The 17,507-nt window shown below is 35.5% G+C and overlaps 1 protein-coding gene across 1 annotated transcript in view; it reads left to right on the top strand.

Annotated features, from left to right (window-relative positions):
* The window catches only part of LRP1B (LDL receptor related protein 1B), a 2,198,408-nt gene that overhangs the window by 991,559 nt on the left and 1,189,342 nt on the right, over positions 1-17,507 (top strand). The window contains 1 exon segment of the mRNA XM_018062463.1: positions 87-215. Coding sequence (XP_017917952.1) covers positions 87-215 — 129 coding nt within the window.

Here is a 17,507-nt window from a genome sequence, read left to right as displayed (position 1 = left end):
GTTTGGGGAAAAAAAATATATTCTTCAGGGGGAAAAAAGTACCCAACCATAAATCTCCTTAGAAATGATGCCAATTTTCCTTTTAGATCAAGATGAATGTGCTATTTATGGTACATGCAGCCAGTCGTGCATAAATACATATGGATCCTATGCCTGCAGTTGTGTGGAGGGCTACATAATGCAGCCAGACAATAGATCCTGCAAAGCCAAAAATGGTGAGTTACCTATTTTTTTGTCTTTCCAGAATTCATTTCCTGTTTACAGTTCCTTTTCATTAGAAATGTCATAAAGTAATATGACTTTGAAGAAATAGATCTTTCCTTCATTTTAATTCACTGATCCATACTTGCAAACTCAGAGCAGTTCTTTTAGTTGCCACTGATCACTACAAAACTCCTTGCATTACAGGAAGTTTATAATGAACAAAAAAACCTGTTCAAAGAAAATGGGTTAATTGATTTGAATTACCCCTCTCTCTCCTGGACTATATGATGGATATTTAAATGGTTTCTGTCGTTTACTGCTTCCCTCTAAAATTCATGTATCACATAATAAAGTTATCTGCTAAAATATAAACCAGACCACACCATTATTTTGCTTAAAATCACCCAATACTTTCACTTACGTTGAGAATAAAATCCAACTTCTCACAGGACCTCTAAAGGCTAATGATCTGGTACCATTTAGTTTTCATCTCATCTCCTAGTATTTCTCCTTTTATCATACACCAGACAGCCTAGTTTCCTTCTCCTTTAGCCATTCTCTCTTTCCTTGAGGTCTTTTCATTTGCTGTTTGATCTGCCTAAGATGGTCACATTCTTATCATTCAAGTCCTAGCTAAAATATCAACACTCAGAATGACCTCTGACCATTCTATTCAAGGGTGTATACTCTCTCCAACAGTATCTTATTTTCCAACTATACTTATTTATTCATACCTATTCTATAACAGTATGACTTTTCAGTTTTATTTTCTTTATAGAATACCATTTGAAATGAACTTATTTATGTAATTGTTTATCATTGGTTTTACCCAGAACAATATAAGCATTATGAAAGTACAGAACTCATCAATTTTGTTTGCTGTTACTTAATCAATTTTGAAAATTTCCTGGAACATGTAAGTATTCAGTGTGTGTTTATGGAAGGAAGGAAGGAAGGAAGAAAGGAAAAAGAACAAATTGTTCTTTCTAATTAAGATTACTAAAACGAGTGTTGTCCTCTTAAGTGTTTTCATTTCATGTTTCAAAACTGCCTTCCCTTTATCTTTTACATGCATATAGAGCCTACGTTTTCTACACAGTGTTCAGTCTAAGTAAACCCTAAGTATTGTTGGTTTGCTAATGAGGTATTCTGTTGATGATAGGATAACACTGTTTCGTGTATGTGTGTGTGTGTGTGTGTATGTGTGTGTGTGTGTGTGCATGAAATGAATTAGCTTGGAGACAATATATGAAAATATTATACATGGTATTCCATCTGGCATCTTCTAACTTCCTCCAAATTAGGTTTCATTTCATGCATTTTCAAATTATGATGTTGTAATAAGTTAATCAATGTCCCCCTACTCTCTTTTATTAACAACTGAGAAATTAGACATGGGACTGGGTTCCCTTTCCTGAAACTAAATTGAGCAAAGCATTGGATTTGCTCTGCAAGCTACTGCTGCTTCCCTTTACATCATAACCTCATGTTGCAATTTCAACTATTTCTCTGAGATAGTATGCTTAATGATTTACAAAATATATTTGTACAGAAAATTACCAAGAAAGGAACTCTTTTACTTCTTGTTTATTTCTTTCAGTTGCTGACTTGGTTTATGAGGTTCTATTTATTTTCGGGTATAATCCTCCAGAAAAAATAGGTCAAGTTATATGTTACTCTTTTTTCCTACCACTGAGAATTCTGAATTAATATATTGACAGATGAAAGAAGTAAAAGGCTTTTTCGTTTATTGATCCACTCAATATTGCTGTGAATACACAGGGAGAATGTTGTGTAATAAACCCTATTCAAAGAAGGACTTTCTCTCTTTTACATGGACTGGTTTCTGACAAAAAGAAATGTAACCAAAGAGGGCTGGCATATGATATTAATTATGCATCAAGGATATTTGATGACTCTACTATTGATGATGGAATATATAAATGACTTCACTTCTAAGTGGTTGGCTTGATGATAATATTGGAGTATATAATTAGAACAATACACAGTTTTCATGGGAATGTTCCTGTGGTTTGTAATTGGGGAAGAATGAATAATATTGTAAATGAGTACAAGTCTATAACATATACTGACTAGTTCTAAAGGTCACATGGATATTTAAACAATGCATTTGTATAATTAAAAAGAAAGGTAAGGGTGGGATGATTTGAGAGAATAGCACTGAAATATGTATATTACCATATGTGAAATAGATCACCAGTCCAAGTTCAATGTATGAAACAGGGCACTCAAAGCCGGTGCACTGGGACAACCCTGAGGGATGGGGTGGGGAGGGAAGAGGGTAGGCATTCAGAATGGGGGACACATGTACACCCATGGCTGATTCATGTCAGTGTGTGGCAGAGCCCACTAAATATAGTAAAGTAATTCACCTCCAATTAAAATAAATTAATTAATTAAAAAATCAAACCCAAAGACTACAGTAGGCAGCTAGAATTGCACACAAAAGGAAAGTTCTGCAAAGGCCTTACTAGATAATAGAAGGGAAAGCAAAAGGTCTGAGGATAAGTAGCCCTTTATGTGAAGGCAGAGTGGCAGAATCAGTAGGTTGGGAAGCTGCTATTAAGGTGGTGAACTAGCTTAGCACAAAATAAAATCGTGATCGCTCCCCAACTAGTCACCCTGGAAGCTTGCCTGTGGAACATTATTTTCAATGTAATATTTGATAGTAATAAGGAAAATTAAGTTAATTGATTGTCCCTCTTTTTGCAATATAATGACCAAATCCAAGTAAAATTCAAGATCCTTTTTAAGAAATGCTTTTAATAGGAGAGGGCATTTTAGTTTGTGTGGCAGATGGAAGAAAAGATTAATATGAGGCAGGAGGCCTTTTCATACCTGATAATCCATGCAGTACAGACCTTTTCTACCCTTAGTAAGACTGACCTGATTACTGCAATATAGAATCAAGTGTTTCAAAGTTGAGGGCAACTTCAAAGGTAGCCTAGTCCAAGTATCTGTGTAATATCAAAATAGGTAATTTCCAAATGGAAGAAAGTCTGCGATCTATGTTAAAAAAAATTGACTATGCAAACGATATTATTAGGTAGAAAGAGGCATGCTAGAATGTGAATGTCATAATGAATTGTTCATAATTTTAGAACGGGACAAACATTAAAAACTAGTAACTGTCAGGCATCTATAGGTATCCAATAAGACATCCTGTATATTTTTTTTATATTTTTTGAAATCAATTCTAATAATGACATCAACTCTCAACATGAAATGTTTTTCTTTGTTTATTCTGTTTTCTTTTTTAAAATTTAACTTTCTTTTAACTTAGGCTGATTTTGTTGTAGAATTATGTGTTAAATATGGGCCCCCCCTGATTGATAGTGGGCCCATGCTGAACCTATGAGAGTAAAAATAATAGTTAAGGGTGTATAACTTATGAACTACTGGCAATTTTGAATGAACTGATGAGTTCAGTCTCCTCTAACTGTATTTTCAATGTCCTCACCACTTGCTGAAGGCAAGTACTTACCTCAGTGTTCAGTTCTGTGGTACCTGTAGGGCTTTACTGATTACACTAAAGTAGCAGAAAAATAAAGAGCACTAAATAATTCTGTGTTCATCAGGGGAGAGGCACTGCCTTAAATGGTACCAGTGAGAGAGAGAGCATACTTCTTTGCCATAGAGGAACCAGAGTAGAGAGAGAACAGAGCCCATTAAATAACCTTGGGGTTCTGTTACAACTTATACTTTGGTCTTCACTGATTTGGGTGAGGGTAAGGAGAGACTTTTTAGGCAGGAACTCTTAGTTGTTGCTCAGACAGTAAAGACTCTGCCCACAATGCAGGAGACCAAAGTTTGATCCCTGGGTTGGGAACATCCCCTGGAGAAGGGAATGGCCACCAAGTCCAATAATATTCCCTGAAAAATTCCATGGACCGAAGAGTCTGGTGGGCTACCATCCATGGGGTTGCAAAGAGTAGGACACAATTGAGCAACTAACACTTAGTTGTAAGAAAGACAAATTATAATACCTGTATAAACCATAGGAGCACACCTCCAAACAGTGTTAGAAATTGTTTCCATAGCACTTGCTTTCTTCAAATCCCTTAGGATTATACAGTGGAAGTGACAAATAGATTCAAGGGATTAGATCTGATAGAGTGCCTGAAGAACTGTGGGTGGAGGTTCCTGACATTGTACAGGAGGCAGGGATCAAGACCATCCCCATGGAAAAGAAATGCAAAAAGGACAAATGGTTATCTGAGAAAGCCTTACAAATAGCTGTGAAAAGAAGAGAAGAGAAAGGCAAGGAGAAAAGGAAAGATATACCCATTTGAATGCAGAGTTCCAAAGAATAGCAAAGAGAAATAAGAAAGCCTTCCTCAGCTATGAGTGAAAAGAAATAGAGGAAAACAATAGAATGGGAAAGTCTAGAGATCTCTTCAAGATAATTAGAAATACCAAGGGAATATTTCATTCAAAGATGGGCACAATAAAGGACAGAAATGGTATGGACCTAACAGAAACAGAAGATATTAAGAAGAGGTGGCAAGAATACACAGAAGAACTATACAAAAAGATCATCATGATCTAGATAATCACGATGGTGTGATCACTCACCTAGAGCCAGACATCCTGGAATGTGAAGAGAAGTGGGCCTTAGGAAGCATCACTATGAACAAAACTAGCAGAGGTGATGGAATTCCAGTTGAGCTATTTCAAATCCTAAAAGCTGATGTTGTGAAAGTGTTGCACTCAATATGCCAGGAAATTTGGAAAACTCAGCAGTGGCCACAGGACTGGAAAAGGTCAGTTTCCATTCCATTCTCAAAGAAAAGCAATGCCAAAGAAGCTTAAACTACTTCACAATTGCATCTCACATGCTAGTAAAATATTGCTCAAAATTCTCCAAGCCAGGCTTCAACAGTATGTGAACTATGAAATTCCAGATGTTCAAGCTTAATTTAGAAAAGGCAGAGAAACCAGAGATTGAATTGTCAACATCCTCTGGATCATTGAAAAAGCAAGAGAGTGCCAGAAAAACATCTACTTCTGCTTTATTGATTATGCCAAGGCCTATGACTGTGTAGACCATAACAAATTGGAAAATTCTCCAAGAGGTGGGACTAACCAGACCACCTAACCTGCCTCTTGAGAAACCTGTATGCAGGTCAGGAAGCAACAGTTAGAACTGGACATGGAAGAATAGGTTGGTTCCAATTTGGGAAAGGAGTATGTCCAGGCTGTATATTGTCAGCCTGCTTATTTAATTTATATGCAGAGTACATCATGAAAACTGCTGGGCTCCAGGAAGCACAAGCTGGAATCAAGATTGCTGGGAGAAATATCAATAACCTCAGATATGCAGATGACACCACCCTTATGCCAGAAAGCAAAGAAGAACTGAAGACCCTCCTGATGAAAGTGAAATAGGAGAGTGAAAAAGTTGGCTTAAAGCTCAACATTTAGAGAATTAAGATCATGACATCCGGTCCCATCACTTCATGGCAGACAGATGGGGAAACAATGGAAACAGTGACCAGACTTTATTTTGGGAGGCTCCAAAATCACTGCAGCTGGTGACTGCAGCCATGAAATTAAAAGATGCTTACTCCTTGGAAGAAAAGTTATAACCATTCTAGACAGCATATTAAAAAGCAGAGACAATATTTTGCTAACAAAGGTCCATCTAGTCCAGGCTATGTTTTTTCCAGTAGTCATTTATGGATGTGAAAATTGAAATATAAAGAAAGCTGAATGCCAAAGAATTGATGCTTCTGAACTGTGGTGTTGGAGAAGACTCTTGAGAGAGTCCCTTGGACTGCAAGGAGATCCAGCCAATCAATCCTAAGGGATATCAGTCCTGAATATTCATTGGAAGGACTGATGCTGAAGCTGAAACTCCAATACTTTTGTCACCTGATGTGAAGAACTGACTTATTTAAAAAAAAACCCTGATGCTGGGAAAGACTGAAGGCAGGAGGAGAAGGGGACGACAGAGGATGAGATGGTTGGATGGCATCACTGACTCAATGGACATGAGTTTGAGTGAACTCCGGGAGTTGGTGATGGACAGGCAGGCCTGAGTGCTGCACTCCGTGGGGTCACAAAGAGTCAGACATGACTGAGCGACTGAACTGGACTGATAATCCACAGTAGTACACCTCCAAATATTGTTAAAAATTGTTTCTATAGCACTTTCTTACTTTTCTACAGTTGAAAAAAGAGAGATAAAATATATCTTCCTATGGTTCCTATTTCTAGCTTCTACTATCCTCTACTAATAAACAGTTTAAATTTTCCTTTTGGAATGTGGTGGAATATCCATGGTTTTCTGTCAAGACTGGATCTACTTGTAGGGGGAATAGGCTGGTACTTGTATACAAAGGGAAGAGCCCAGGAATTAAAACAAACAAAACACACGCACACACACACACACACACACACACACACACACACACACACACACACACACACAAAACAAACAAAAAAAAGGAAGGAAATGGAAGAACCCCTGTTCAGTGTATCATAGTCTCATCAGTCACTTGTGATGATTGAAATTCAGTTAGTAAAGTATAATTGCAGTGTTGTTGTTTTTAATAACTACCCATGTTAAAATCTAAATATTCCTAGGAAGGGTAATATTGTCTTTGTAATCTTGGTAGTTTATGAAACTACTCGGTCAGACTTTTTTCAGTCTACCATCTAGCTAAGAGTAGCTCCCTGCAGAATGACATGTGATTATGTCTTGACAATGTGAAGATATACTATTTAGCATTCTTACTATTTTTAGATAGCTCAAAGGATTAGTTCTTGCACAGCTTGTCATTTCATTGAGGCATAACTATGAATGATACTTGGTGACATGAATGTATATGAGTAATTCTGAGCTAGGGGGAAGGCTTGCAGACCAAGAGCAGCATAGAAATCAAGATTTGTTGTTTTTCTCTAAGTCACGTATGCATGGAGAAAATGGTGTACACTATGGTAAGCTGTAAGTGACAGAGAAATAACAGTGCCTGGAACAGAGTATGTGCTGGGTAAAAGTTTGTCAGATGTTTTAAGCAATTTCCTAAACATTCAGGAAGCAGAATAAGGGTACTAGAATATTGAGGATCAATAAAAGGAAAGTCAAAAGACTGGAAACGTTTCAAAGGGTAACTTAAGTTCAGCATTACTTTTCTTTTCTTTTTCTTTTTTTCTACCCACACAACTGTTAATGAGCTTTCCAATACTGAGGTATAAAACTCCTCATGAATATTCTGTGTTCTATATTTTTGTTATTTTTAAAATTTTACTTTTTTTTCTCAGCTGGAGAACATCAGTTTCACAGTCTAACACTTTTCTTGATAACTTAAATGTTTTTTCCAGCAACAAAATTGCAAGATTGATAATAATCTTACCTGCCATGTTTTTCATGTGTCATGACACCTTTGATTTACCCATGACTAAAAAGTATATTTGACACAGAAAAAATGCATATCTTCCATTTTTCTTACCACTTAACATCTTAGCTGCAATATAGCTGCGGATGTCTTTGTTTGGGTATTAAAAATTACATAGCAACATTTGTGGGCTTTAGATATGACAATCAATAAACTTTGTTTTCACAAATGACACAATATATTACTGCAAATTTCTGTCACTGCATTTAATTTTTGTAGACTAGCTATTGACCTATTATTGAAATCCCTAAAATAGAATATGTGATAGGTCATGCAATGTTCTCCAGTTAACTCCCTTTCTTTGTCTTAAAATTGGACCAACAAAATGAAAAATAAAAACAAATGAGCCACATTTGAATTCATAGAAATTACAGATGGTTTAATTTTAAGATTAGACATGGACAGACTTCTCTGGTGATCCAATGGTTAAGATTTCACCTTTCAGTTCAGGGGTGATAGGTTCAGTCCCTGGTCTGGCAGCTAAGATATCACATGCCTCCCTGCCACAAGGCCAGAACAAAAACAACAGTAGCAATATTGTAACAAATTCAATAAAGACTTTAAAAAATAGTCCACATCAAAAAATATTTTTAATAAGTTTAGACATGAATATATATATTTTTTCTATTGCTTTGCTTAAGGAATGTAGAAGTATAGAGATATTGAAACCCTCAGAAAGCCAAAGGTTAAAACCTAATGAAAAAAATGTTTTTATTTTTCTAAGTAATCAGAAAAATATTTTTCAGAGTGCCTTCAAGGCATTTCCCCTGTATCAGTTGCAGACAACAATGTACTGAATAATAACGGCAGTTAAAGAATGTCTCTTGAGCACTGCTCCCCAGAGTTCATACTTGCTCTTGACTTTGATAACTCAAAATATGCATATTCTGCCTACTTAAGCTGCTTAGAGGCATTTTAGCCCTGAGAAGAGAAAATCCATTGTATTGAATGTGTTTTTAAATGTGTGTGAGCTTTTCTTCTTAATGCTAGGACTCACATAGCCTCCATTTTTGCTTTGTGTGAAAGACAATACTTGCCAAGTTATTAGATAATTTATATCTTAACAGACTAGAGTTTTAGAACAACATACCATCAAATTACAAGGAATATATCTGGTAAAGTATCTAGAAGCTTGGTATATAATCGCAATTGAGTACTGAAAACCCATCTGTCTTTGTAATAGCAAAGTAGAAAATTGTAATCTTAATAAATACGTGTTATGTAGTTATACCTGTTGGCAGCCTTGTCAGAAACAGTGAAATAGATTAAATGACCTTTCCCTCTTCCACCTCTAGATAATGAATTTTCATATGTCTACCTCCTTCCTCCTTACTTGAAGATGATAATCATTCATATTCCCCTGAAGAAAAAGAAGCAGTCAAAAAATAATTTTCGTTTTCACCCTGAACTCTCCTAAATCTACCAATCTATCTGAATCTAGCACTATTCACTTTTTCTCTTATTTGAATGGAAGAACAAACTGACTTTGTTCCTAAGGCCAGTCCCTGCAATTGTGCATCCATACCACCTTTTCTCAACTGTATAAGAGTTAGACTCAGTCAGTTGCTTCTTCATTCCTTGAATCATCAATATTCTCTTTTCTCCTGGATCATTCCCATCAGTATACAAGGATCTTATAAAGAGGCTGCGAAATAACTTCTTTAATAACTGTATTCCTCTCCAGCTACCACTCCATTTTTCTTTTCCCGTTATGCAAAAAGTGTGTTGTCTATTGCCTCCTCTGTCCTCAGTGAGCCTTACATTCTTATCACTTACTTACACCTCTGTTGCCAAAGTTACCAGTGACCTCCAGTTGCATAATTATTCAGTTATCAGTCCTTAGCACACAGCTGATCTTGTCTCCTCCTTGAATATTTTCCCTTTTAAAGAATATATTCTTGGAGTTCTCTTATTATTAATACATTACTGTGCTTTTTTTTTTTTTTTTGCTTGGTTTATTTTGCTGGGTAATCCTCATTTTGCCAGTATGTTTTGCACGTCTCAGTGTTCAGTGCTTTGAACAAGTTCCCTTCTTCTATTGATTTCTTAAGGCTTTCGTGCTGTATCAGGACTTTAAAAACACATCCTTTTCCATGGTTTTATTAAACATCTAGAGACTAAGACTTGCAGGTTTTTGTCTCCAGCCCTACATGTTAGATCTTACTCGTTAAATACCAAACTCACTTAAATACTGAGATCCAACGTACTAAGTCCATTTGGATATTTAATGGAAATATCAAATTCCATGTCTCCCAAAGCTTTTGATACTCTCCTAACAATGTTTTCTCCAATGATGACCATCTTGGTAAATGTGACCCTTTTCACTCAGTTGCCCAAATCAAAACACTGTAGTTACCCTTAACTCCATTCTTTTTCTCAGACTCTTTATTTAAATTTTTAAATATATTCTGAATTGGACTACTCTTTCTAAAGAACAGCTTGCATCCATATTACTACCAATGCTTTACTTTTCTTTGTAGAATTTAATGCTGCCAAAAAATACTAAATAGTGTTTGCTTGCTTACTGAGTTTTTCCTCCAGTAAAATGTAAATTCCACAAAAACAAAAATTTTATTAGTTTTGTTAACTGCCGTATCTCTAGCATTTGGACGAGTGCCTGACAGAAGTGAGTTATGCCCAATAAATCTTTGTTAAATATATAATTGAATATATGAATACTGAGAGAGTATTTTCTTTTTAGGAGACAGAAGTGACTTTTTTAAGGGCCCTTGTTTTCAAACTGGAAATATTTTAAAGCCATTTTGAAATAAGCCAATATATTTTACCTGTTGAACTCAATCATTACTGGTTTATATCTTAGAGGGACAAGTCTGAGTTGGAAGAAATGTATTTCTATAGCTAAAGAAGTTTCTGTTTGCCACAGTTAGAAAGGTGACTAAGAGAATCAGAAGTTACCATAGGCCACTCCTCAGTGACTACTGTGAATTATCCATCCCTGGATTGTCAGCTAATTTTAATATTAATTCAATAACCTAAAATTTGAATGAATTGTTCTTTGAGAGTTACCAAAATGACCTTTCAATTTAATTATATTTATACTTTAATTAAATTCAGTATAAATATATTTGATTTTCCTGATTAAAAAAATGCATTATTTAACATTATTTTATTTATTAAAATATATTATCATTCTTAAATTTAAAAAATTCAGTAAAGTATCTTTAAATATATTGCAAATTGTGCCAAGTAAGGTCTTCAGGTAACAGGAGGAATACTTCCTTGATCTGATAGATTGGCTCTTTATTAGGAAACAGGGATATTGTGAGAGCTACTAATCTGCAAAATGAGATGCTCTTTTTTTTATGCATGGTATGTTAATTGGCTTTAACTGTTTTTTTTTTTTTTTAATGATCCTTATTCCTATAAAACAGCATATTCCATTGCTTCTCACTCATCTTCAGATTGAAATATCCTCTTCATGAAGATATAGGTATTTCACTAATAATATCCAGATAACAAAAAGGTTATATTGTTTTAGTCTATAAGTCAGCTTGATTGGTAGCTTACCTGAGTGAGTTTTGGCAATGTCCAAGACAGGATTGCACTGGCCTAACATGCCAACACCAAACACATCATCATTTCTTAAAACTGACTCTACTTTTTTTCCCCCGTTTCACCCTGTAACCCAAATAGCAAATCTCCACATCCTCCTTTCACATCCATCCTTCCACATCCTATTATCTACATAAAACAGTCACTACAATTTAAAACTTCTACTTTATCACACCATACTGTCTCTACTTAAGAAAAAAATACCATGCATTTTAGGTTCTTATGACCTGTTTCCTGAGAAATTGGAAGAGTATTTCTCTGTTCAGGAATCCAGCTACTGTACCTGTGTCTACACGATTTTTTTTTTTTTTAGGAATAATCTTGGGTTACTGCCCTTATAATTAAAAACATAAATACATTTCTTTATAAAATAAAAATTTAAAATACAATAAATAAAGCATTTTCATCCAATCAGATGATAGTTTAGCCTGTGTGAAAACTAGTGTGCTCCTAAACCTCTGAGGATTCTTAAGGCCTTATATCTCTCCATTGGACACTGCTTCCAATAGGAATCTTGGCACAAATAATCATTCTTTCTTTCTATACTGCATCAATCTAAAAGGAAACAGAAATGCCTTTTGCATTTACCTACAGAAATAGATGGGGAAACTGTGGAAACAGTGTCAGACTTTATTTTGGGGGGCTCCAAAATTACTGCAGATGGTGATTGCAGCCATGAAATTAAAGGCGATTACTCCTTGGAAGGAAAGTTATGACCAACCTAGATAGTATATTCAAAAGCAGAGACATTACTTTGCCGACTAAGGTCCGTCTAGTCAAGGCTATGGTTTTTCTAGTAGTCCTGTATGGATGTGAGAGTTGGACTGTGAAGAAAGCTGAGCGCTGAAGAATTGATGCTTTTGAACTGTGATGTTGGAGAAGACTCTTGAGAGTCCCTTGGACTGCAAGGAGATCCAACCAGTCCATTCTAAAGGAAATCAGTCCTGGGTGTTCTTTCGAAGGAATGATGCTAAAGCTGAAACTCCAGTACTTTGGCCACCTCATGCGAAGAGTTGACTCACTGGAAAAGACTCTGATGCTGGGAGGGATTGGGGGCAGGAGGAGAAGGGGATGACAGAGGATGAGATGGCTGGATAGCATCACGGACTCGACGGACGTGAGTTTGAGTGAACTCCAGGAGCTGGTCATGGACAGGGAGGCCTGGTGTGCTGCGATTCATGTGGTCAGAGTCAGACACAACTGAGTGACTGAAGTGAACTGAACTGAATGCCTTTCCAACCTCATTCTGCAATACTACACCAAGGCAATGTAAAACAAGACTTTTACAAACTCCCTTCCCATCTGATATGAATTTTGTTATACCACTTTAAAAGTAAAAACAAGTTTAAAAAGCTAAATGGGAATTACATCTTTCCCACTATATTTTACTTATCCATATTGTATTCCATGTGTCATTTCTCAAATGCAGTGCGGTGTTTCCTCAACCTACTTTCTTATCTACTACAAGGCCTATGTGAGTTTGAACCTAATTCTTTTTACTTAGTAGCTTTGTGATCCTAAGTAATTTACTTAAACCTTAAATATACTCATTTTTTTATCTATAAAATATAAAAGATATTAACACCTGATTCTCAGAAATATTGTGAGCATACAATAAATGAGTAAATCTGAAACATAAAATATAGTGTTTAATTTCTAAAATATGCTCAAAAGGGTTAACTGTTGTTATTATCATGTTGAAATACTTTCACCATTAATACATGTTCCACCCTCAGAAACTAAAAACTTAAGTCAGTATTCCAACATATCTTAGTCTTTCCCACATCTTTGCTTTTGTCCAAGCTTTTTGTTTCACCAGATTTCCTTTTTTTCTTCTTTTTTTGTAAAAAAAAAAAAATTCTCCATACATTCAATTTCTGTTCATCCATTCATGCACAGATGAAATAAAATGTTATCATCATTAAGGAACTTCTAACTCTATTTAACAGATAAATCTTCATACACTTGTGCTGCTATAACAAAATACCACAGACTAGGTAACTTACAAGAAATTTATTTCTCACAGTTCTAGAGGCTGGAAGTATGAGATCAGGGCACCAGCACGGTCTGGTGAGTGCTGTCTTCTGGGATACAGACTTGTCCTATCTTGCAGAAGGCCCAAGAGATCTCTCTAGAGCCTCTATTATAATGCAGTAATCCCATTCATATGGGTTCCTCCTTCAGCATGTGAGCAGTGTCCAATCCTCATCAAAACTGTCATCTTAAGGGGTTAGGACTTCAACATATGAATTTAGGGAAAACAAACATTCAACCATAGGAAGATATATCTAACCATTCTTTGGAATTCAGTGTTACTATACAAGTTTGATGAAAGGTACCAAACCTGACTTCAAAAATATAGATATTTATACTTAATCACACTTATTTTTTCTATTAGATTATATCTTTCTTGAAGACAGATGATATAGACATTAATGCTTAATTATACTAATTTTACTTAATTTTTCTATTAGATTATATACTTTTTGAAGTCAGACTATCCTGCTTCATATACTGGTTGAAATGCCTTACATCCGTAAATTCTAAAAAATAAAATAAAAAATACAATAAATAAAACATTTTCATCCAGTAAAATAGTAGCTTAGTATAAATGCATTATGACAATAAAAGGTAGTGCTAAGATAACTTATAGTATAATTGCAGTAATTGCATTTTCTTGCTTGGACCAATAGTATTTTTAGTGCCTTTTAATGTTTCCATTTTTGATTCATGTTTTAATTTTCCTTCTGTAAAATGTGATAAGATAGTTTCTTCTGACATATGGCACTGCTGCTGCTACTGATAAGTCGCTTCAGTCATGTCCGACTCTGTGCGACCCCATAGACAGCAGCCCACCAGGCTCCCCCATCCTTGGGATTCTCCAAGCAATAACACTGGAGTATGTTGCCATGTCCTTCTCCAATGCATGAAAATGAAAAGTGAAAGTGAAGTCGCTCAGTCGTGTCCGACTCTTAGTGATCCCATGGACTGCAGCCCACCATGCTCCTTCGTCCATGGGATTTTCCAGGCAAGAGCACTGGAGTGGGCTGCTAGTGTATACTTATTCTAAATATCATTCATTTCAGTCAAGGGATTTTTCCATTAACACAATAGTTAAGGAAAAGAGAGAAACAAATTTGAGCCATATATGTTTTGGAAATTAAAATATTTCAACCCTATATCTTTTTTTCTACTTGGATGGTTAATTTTATCCACATTTTTAGTTTGGCTTAGTTGACTTTGATCTATAATTTATTATACTATTTGAATAATACTTTTCTATCCTTTTTTTAAACTATATAATTTCCTCCTAATAGTTCATATTCAACTTTTTCTGTTCATTGCATAATTTTAGAAGGTTTCTTTTTTAATTAGGTGTCTTTATGTAGATTGTTCTTCATTTTGTTGCATATAGCTACAGTTTATGTCCTATGAAAAGTGAAAGTGTTGGTCGCTACGTCATGTCTGACCATGAGACCCTGTGTACTGTAGCCCTCCAGGATCCTCTGTCCATGGAATTCTCCAGGCAAGAATACCAGAGCAAGTTGCCATTTCCTTCACCAGAGTTCTTCCCCACCCAGGGATCAAACCCTGGTCTCCTGCATTGCAGGCAGATTCTTTACCTTCTGAGTTAGCAGGGTTCCATGAAGCTTTGCAGAGTTTTCTATTACAAGTTGTTAGCATTCTTCTCATTTCTCATTTCATCTTATTTTTAAAGCCTTTATATAGTTTCTATATGATAAATTAAATTTTTAAAATTCTTCTTTAAATTATTTTAACTTTTAAAGATTAAAAACCATTTCATAGGGCTAAATGGATTACAATTTTCCCTTTTCTCACACTTTAGTCCCACTAGCTTAATTTGATATACTTTACATGGAATTTATTATTTACTCTTTTATTCAGTTAAACCTCGGATTCTTTGTTCTTTCATCTTTAACACAGTAAATGTTGAGAGATATCTACCCAGTTTCATTCACAGAAGGTAACTGCTCACATTATAGAATTAGGTAAGGGAAATCTCAAAGAGTATAACTGGATAATGCTTATTATTATATATGCATATGTATATATTTGTTATAAATATTTATTATGTTTGTCTTTATTTTTAAGTACCAGTATCCATAATTCCAATTACTTAAAATGAAACCAGCTGAATTAATGTTTTAGAATCAAAGGGAAAAATTAATCAGAATTAAAAGGAAGTTTAAATGAAACATTAAAAAATGTTTCATTTCCCTGTGAAAGCATATGTTTAGCATCAGATATATGTCAAATACTATCATTATAAGTATATATATAAATTTTTATTATATTCTTGACCATGAGAAGAGAAGGGTATGTTTGTAAGAATGTGGTTATCAGTTCAGTTCAGTTGCCCAGTCGTGTCTGACTCTGTGAGACCCTCTGAATCTCAGCACGCCAGGCCTGCCTGTCCATCACCAAGTCCTGGAATTTACCCGAACTCATGTCCATTGAGTTGGTGATGCCATCCAGCCATCTCATCCTCTGTTGTCCCCTTCTCCTCCTGCCCCCAGTCCCTCCCAGCATCAGGGTCTTTTCCAATGAGTCAACTCTTTGCATGAGGTGGCCAAAGTATTGAAGTTTCAGCTTCAGCATCATTCCTTCCAAAGAACAGCCAGGACTGATCTCCTTTAGGATGGACTGGTTGGATCTCCTTGCAGTCCAAGGGACTCTCAAGAGTCTTCTCCAACACCACAGTTCAAAAGCATCAATTCTTCAGTGCTCAAGCTTTCTTCACAGTCCAACTCTCACATCCATACATGATCACTGGAAAAGCCATAGCCTTGACTAGATGGACCTTTGTTGACAAAGTAATGTCTCTGCTTTTGAATATGCTATCTAGGTTGTTCATAACTTTCCTTCCATGGAGTAAGCATCTTTTAATTTCATGGCTGCAATCATCATCTGCAGTAATTTTGGAACCCAAAAAAATAAAGTCTGACACTGTTTCCACTGTTTCCCCATCTATTTCCTATGAAGTGATGGGACTAGATGGCATGATCTTCGTTTTCTGAATGTTGAGCTTTAAGCCAACTTTTTCACTCTCCTCTTTCACTTTCATCAAGAGGCTTTTTAGTTCCTCTTCACTTTCTGCCATAAGGGTGGTGTCATCTGCATATCTGAGGTTATAGTGCCTTGGAATTTAAAAAGGTATAATTATGAATCTAGTTAAATTAGATTTTTCATGTTTCCAAGTTTCTCTTTTTAATTCACTGCTTTCTAATCAGTTTTAAAAAATTATGGCATTGATTAATATACCATGATAGGAAAAAAATCACTTTCTGATTTTATACATGTCTGTAACTGTTTGAGAGAGAAAATATTCTTTTTTTGTGCTATTGACATATAGGAGTCAGTCAAGAGGATGAAGACAGTTTTCCTCCTGCAACATGAATGAGTTGAAAGTCTGTGCAGAGATTTTTTTCAACCTAAGTCTTAATCCTCTAAGTTAGAATATTGACTGAGTACTTTCTTGTGTTTCAATCTCTTCTATTTGGAAGGTTGATATTTATTACTCCTCATTAAATATTGATGTATTAAATCTTTTGACTTAAGCCATTTGATGGGTTTTCCAACTGTTCCTTTTGGGAAATTGTTTACTGACTCCAAGTGTGGTATCTGATTAAAGCGTCACATTCATTCTGGTCAGTCTGTTATCCTCATCACCCAAGCTAATGATAGTTTTCAACTTGCCAGTGGAAACACCTGGTAATAATACCCACTAGAGATCTATGCAGTTCAGGTAGAGATAGATAACTTGCCAGGCTTATGCCAGCTTTCATCAGGAAGTATAAAATAAAAGACATTTCCTTAGCCCATGATGATATTTGTGGGTTCTTATTGTTCAGTAATTTTCCCCGCTTCCATATCAGGCCTTATGTTTTATTTGTCTAAAGAGGAAAACCATAGATAATATTTAGCAAAAACACATGAGTATCCCTTCACTAAAGCACATCACAACTAATATAAGTATCCTTTCTCCAGTATGTCATTTGGATTTTTAAAGTTACCATTATTGTATCAAACCACATCAGTTTACAAAACATCTGACTTGCTCTTTATTGGTGTTCTGTTTATCTGAGGCTTTAAAATCAGTGGTTGATACATTTTGCCTTAAGATAAGCAACTGATTCATTCAAAAAGCAGCCACAAAATGTAATAGATTGATTAGTTGTGTCAACTAAGCGTTGCCTGTATTGACCATTGATTCATTTTTATATCAGTGTCTCAAGAGAAACTCAGTGTTCCTTCATATTCCAACCTCTCTCCAAAAAACAATGACAT

This window comes from Capra hircus, chromosome 2, assembly GCF_001704415.2.
Source record: "Capra hircus breed San Clemente chromosome 2, ASM170441v1, whole genome shotgun sequence".
NCBI lineage: Eukaryota > Metazoa > Chordata > Mammalia > Artiodactyla > Bovidae > Capra > Capra hircus.
The sequence above is the reverse complement of the archived record's forward strand: the minus strand, read 5'-3'. Positions and strand labels throughout refer to the sequence as shown.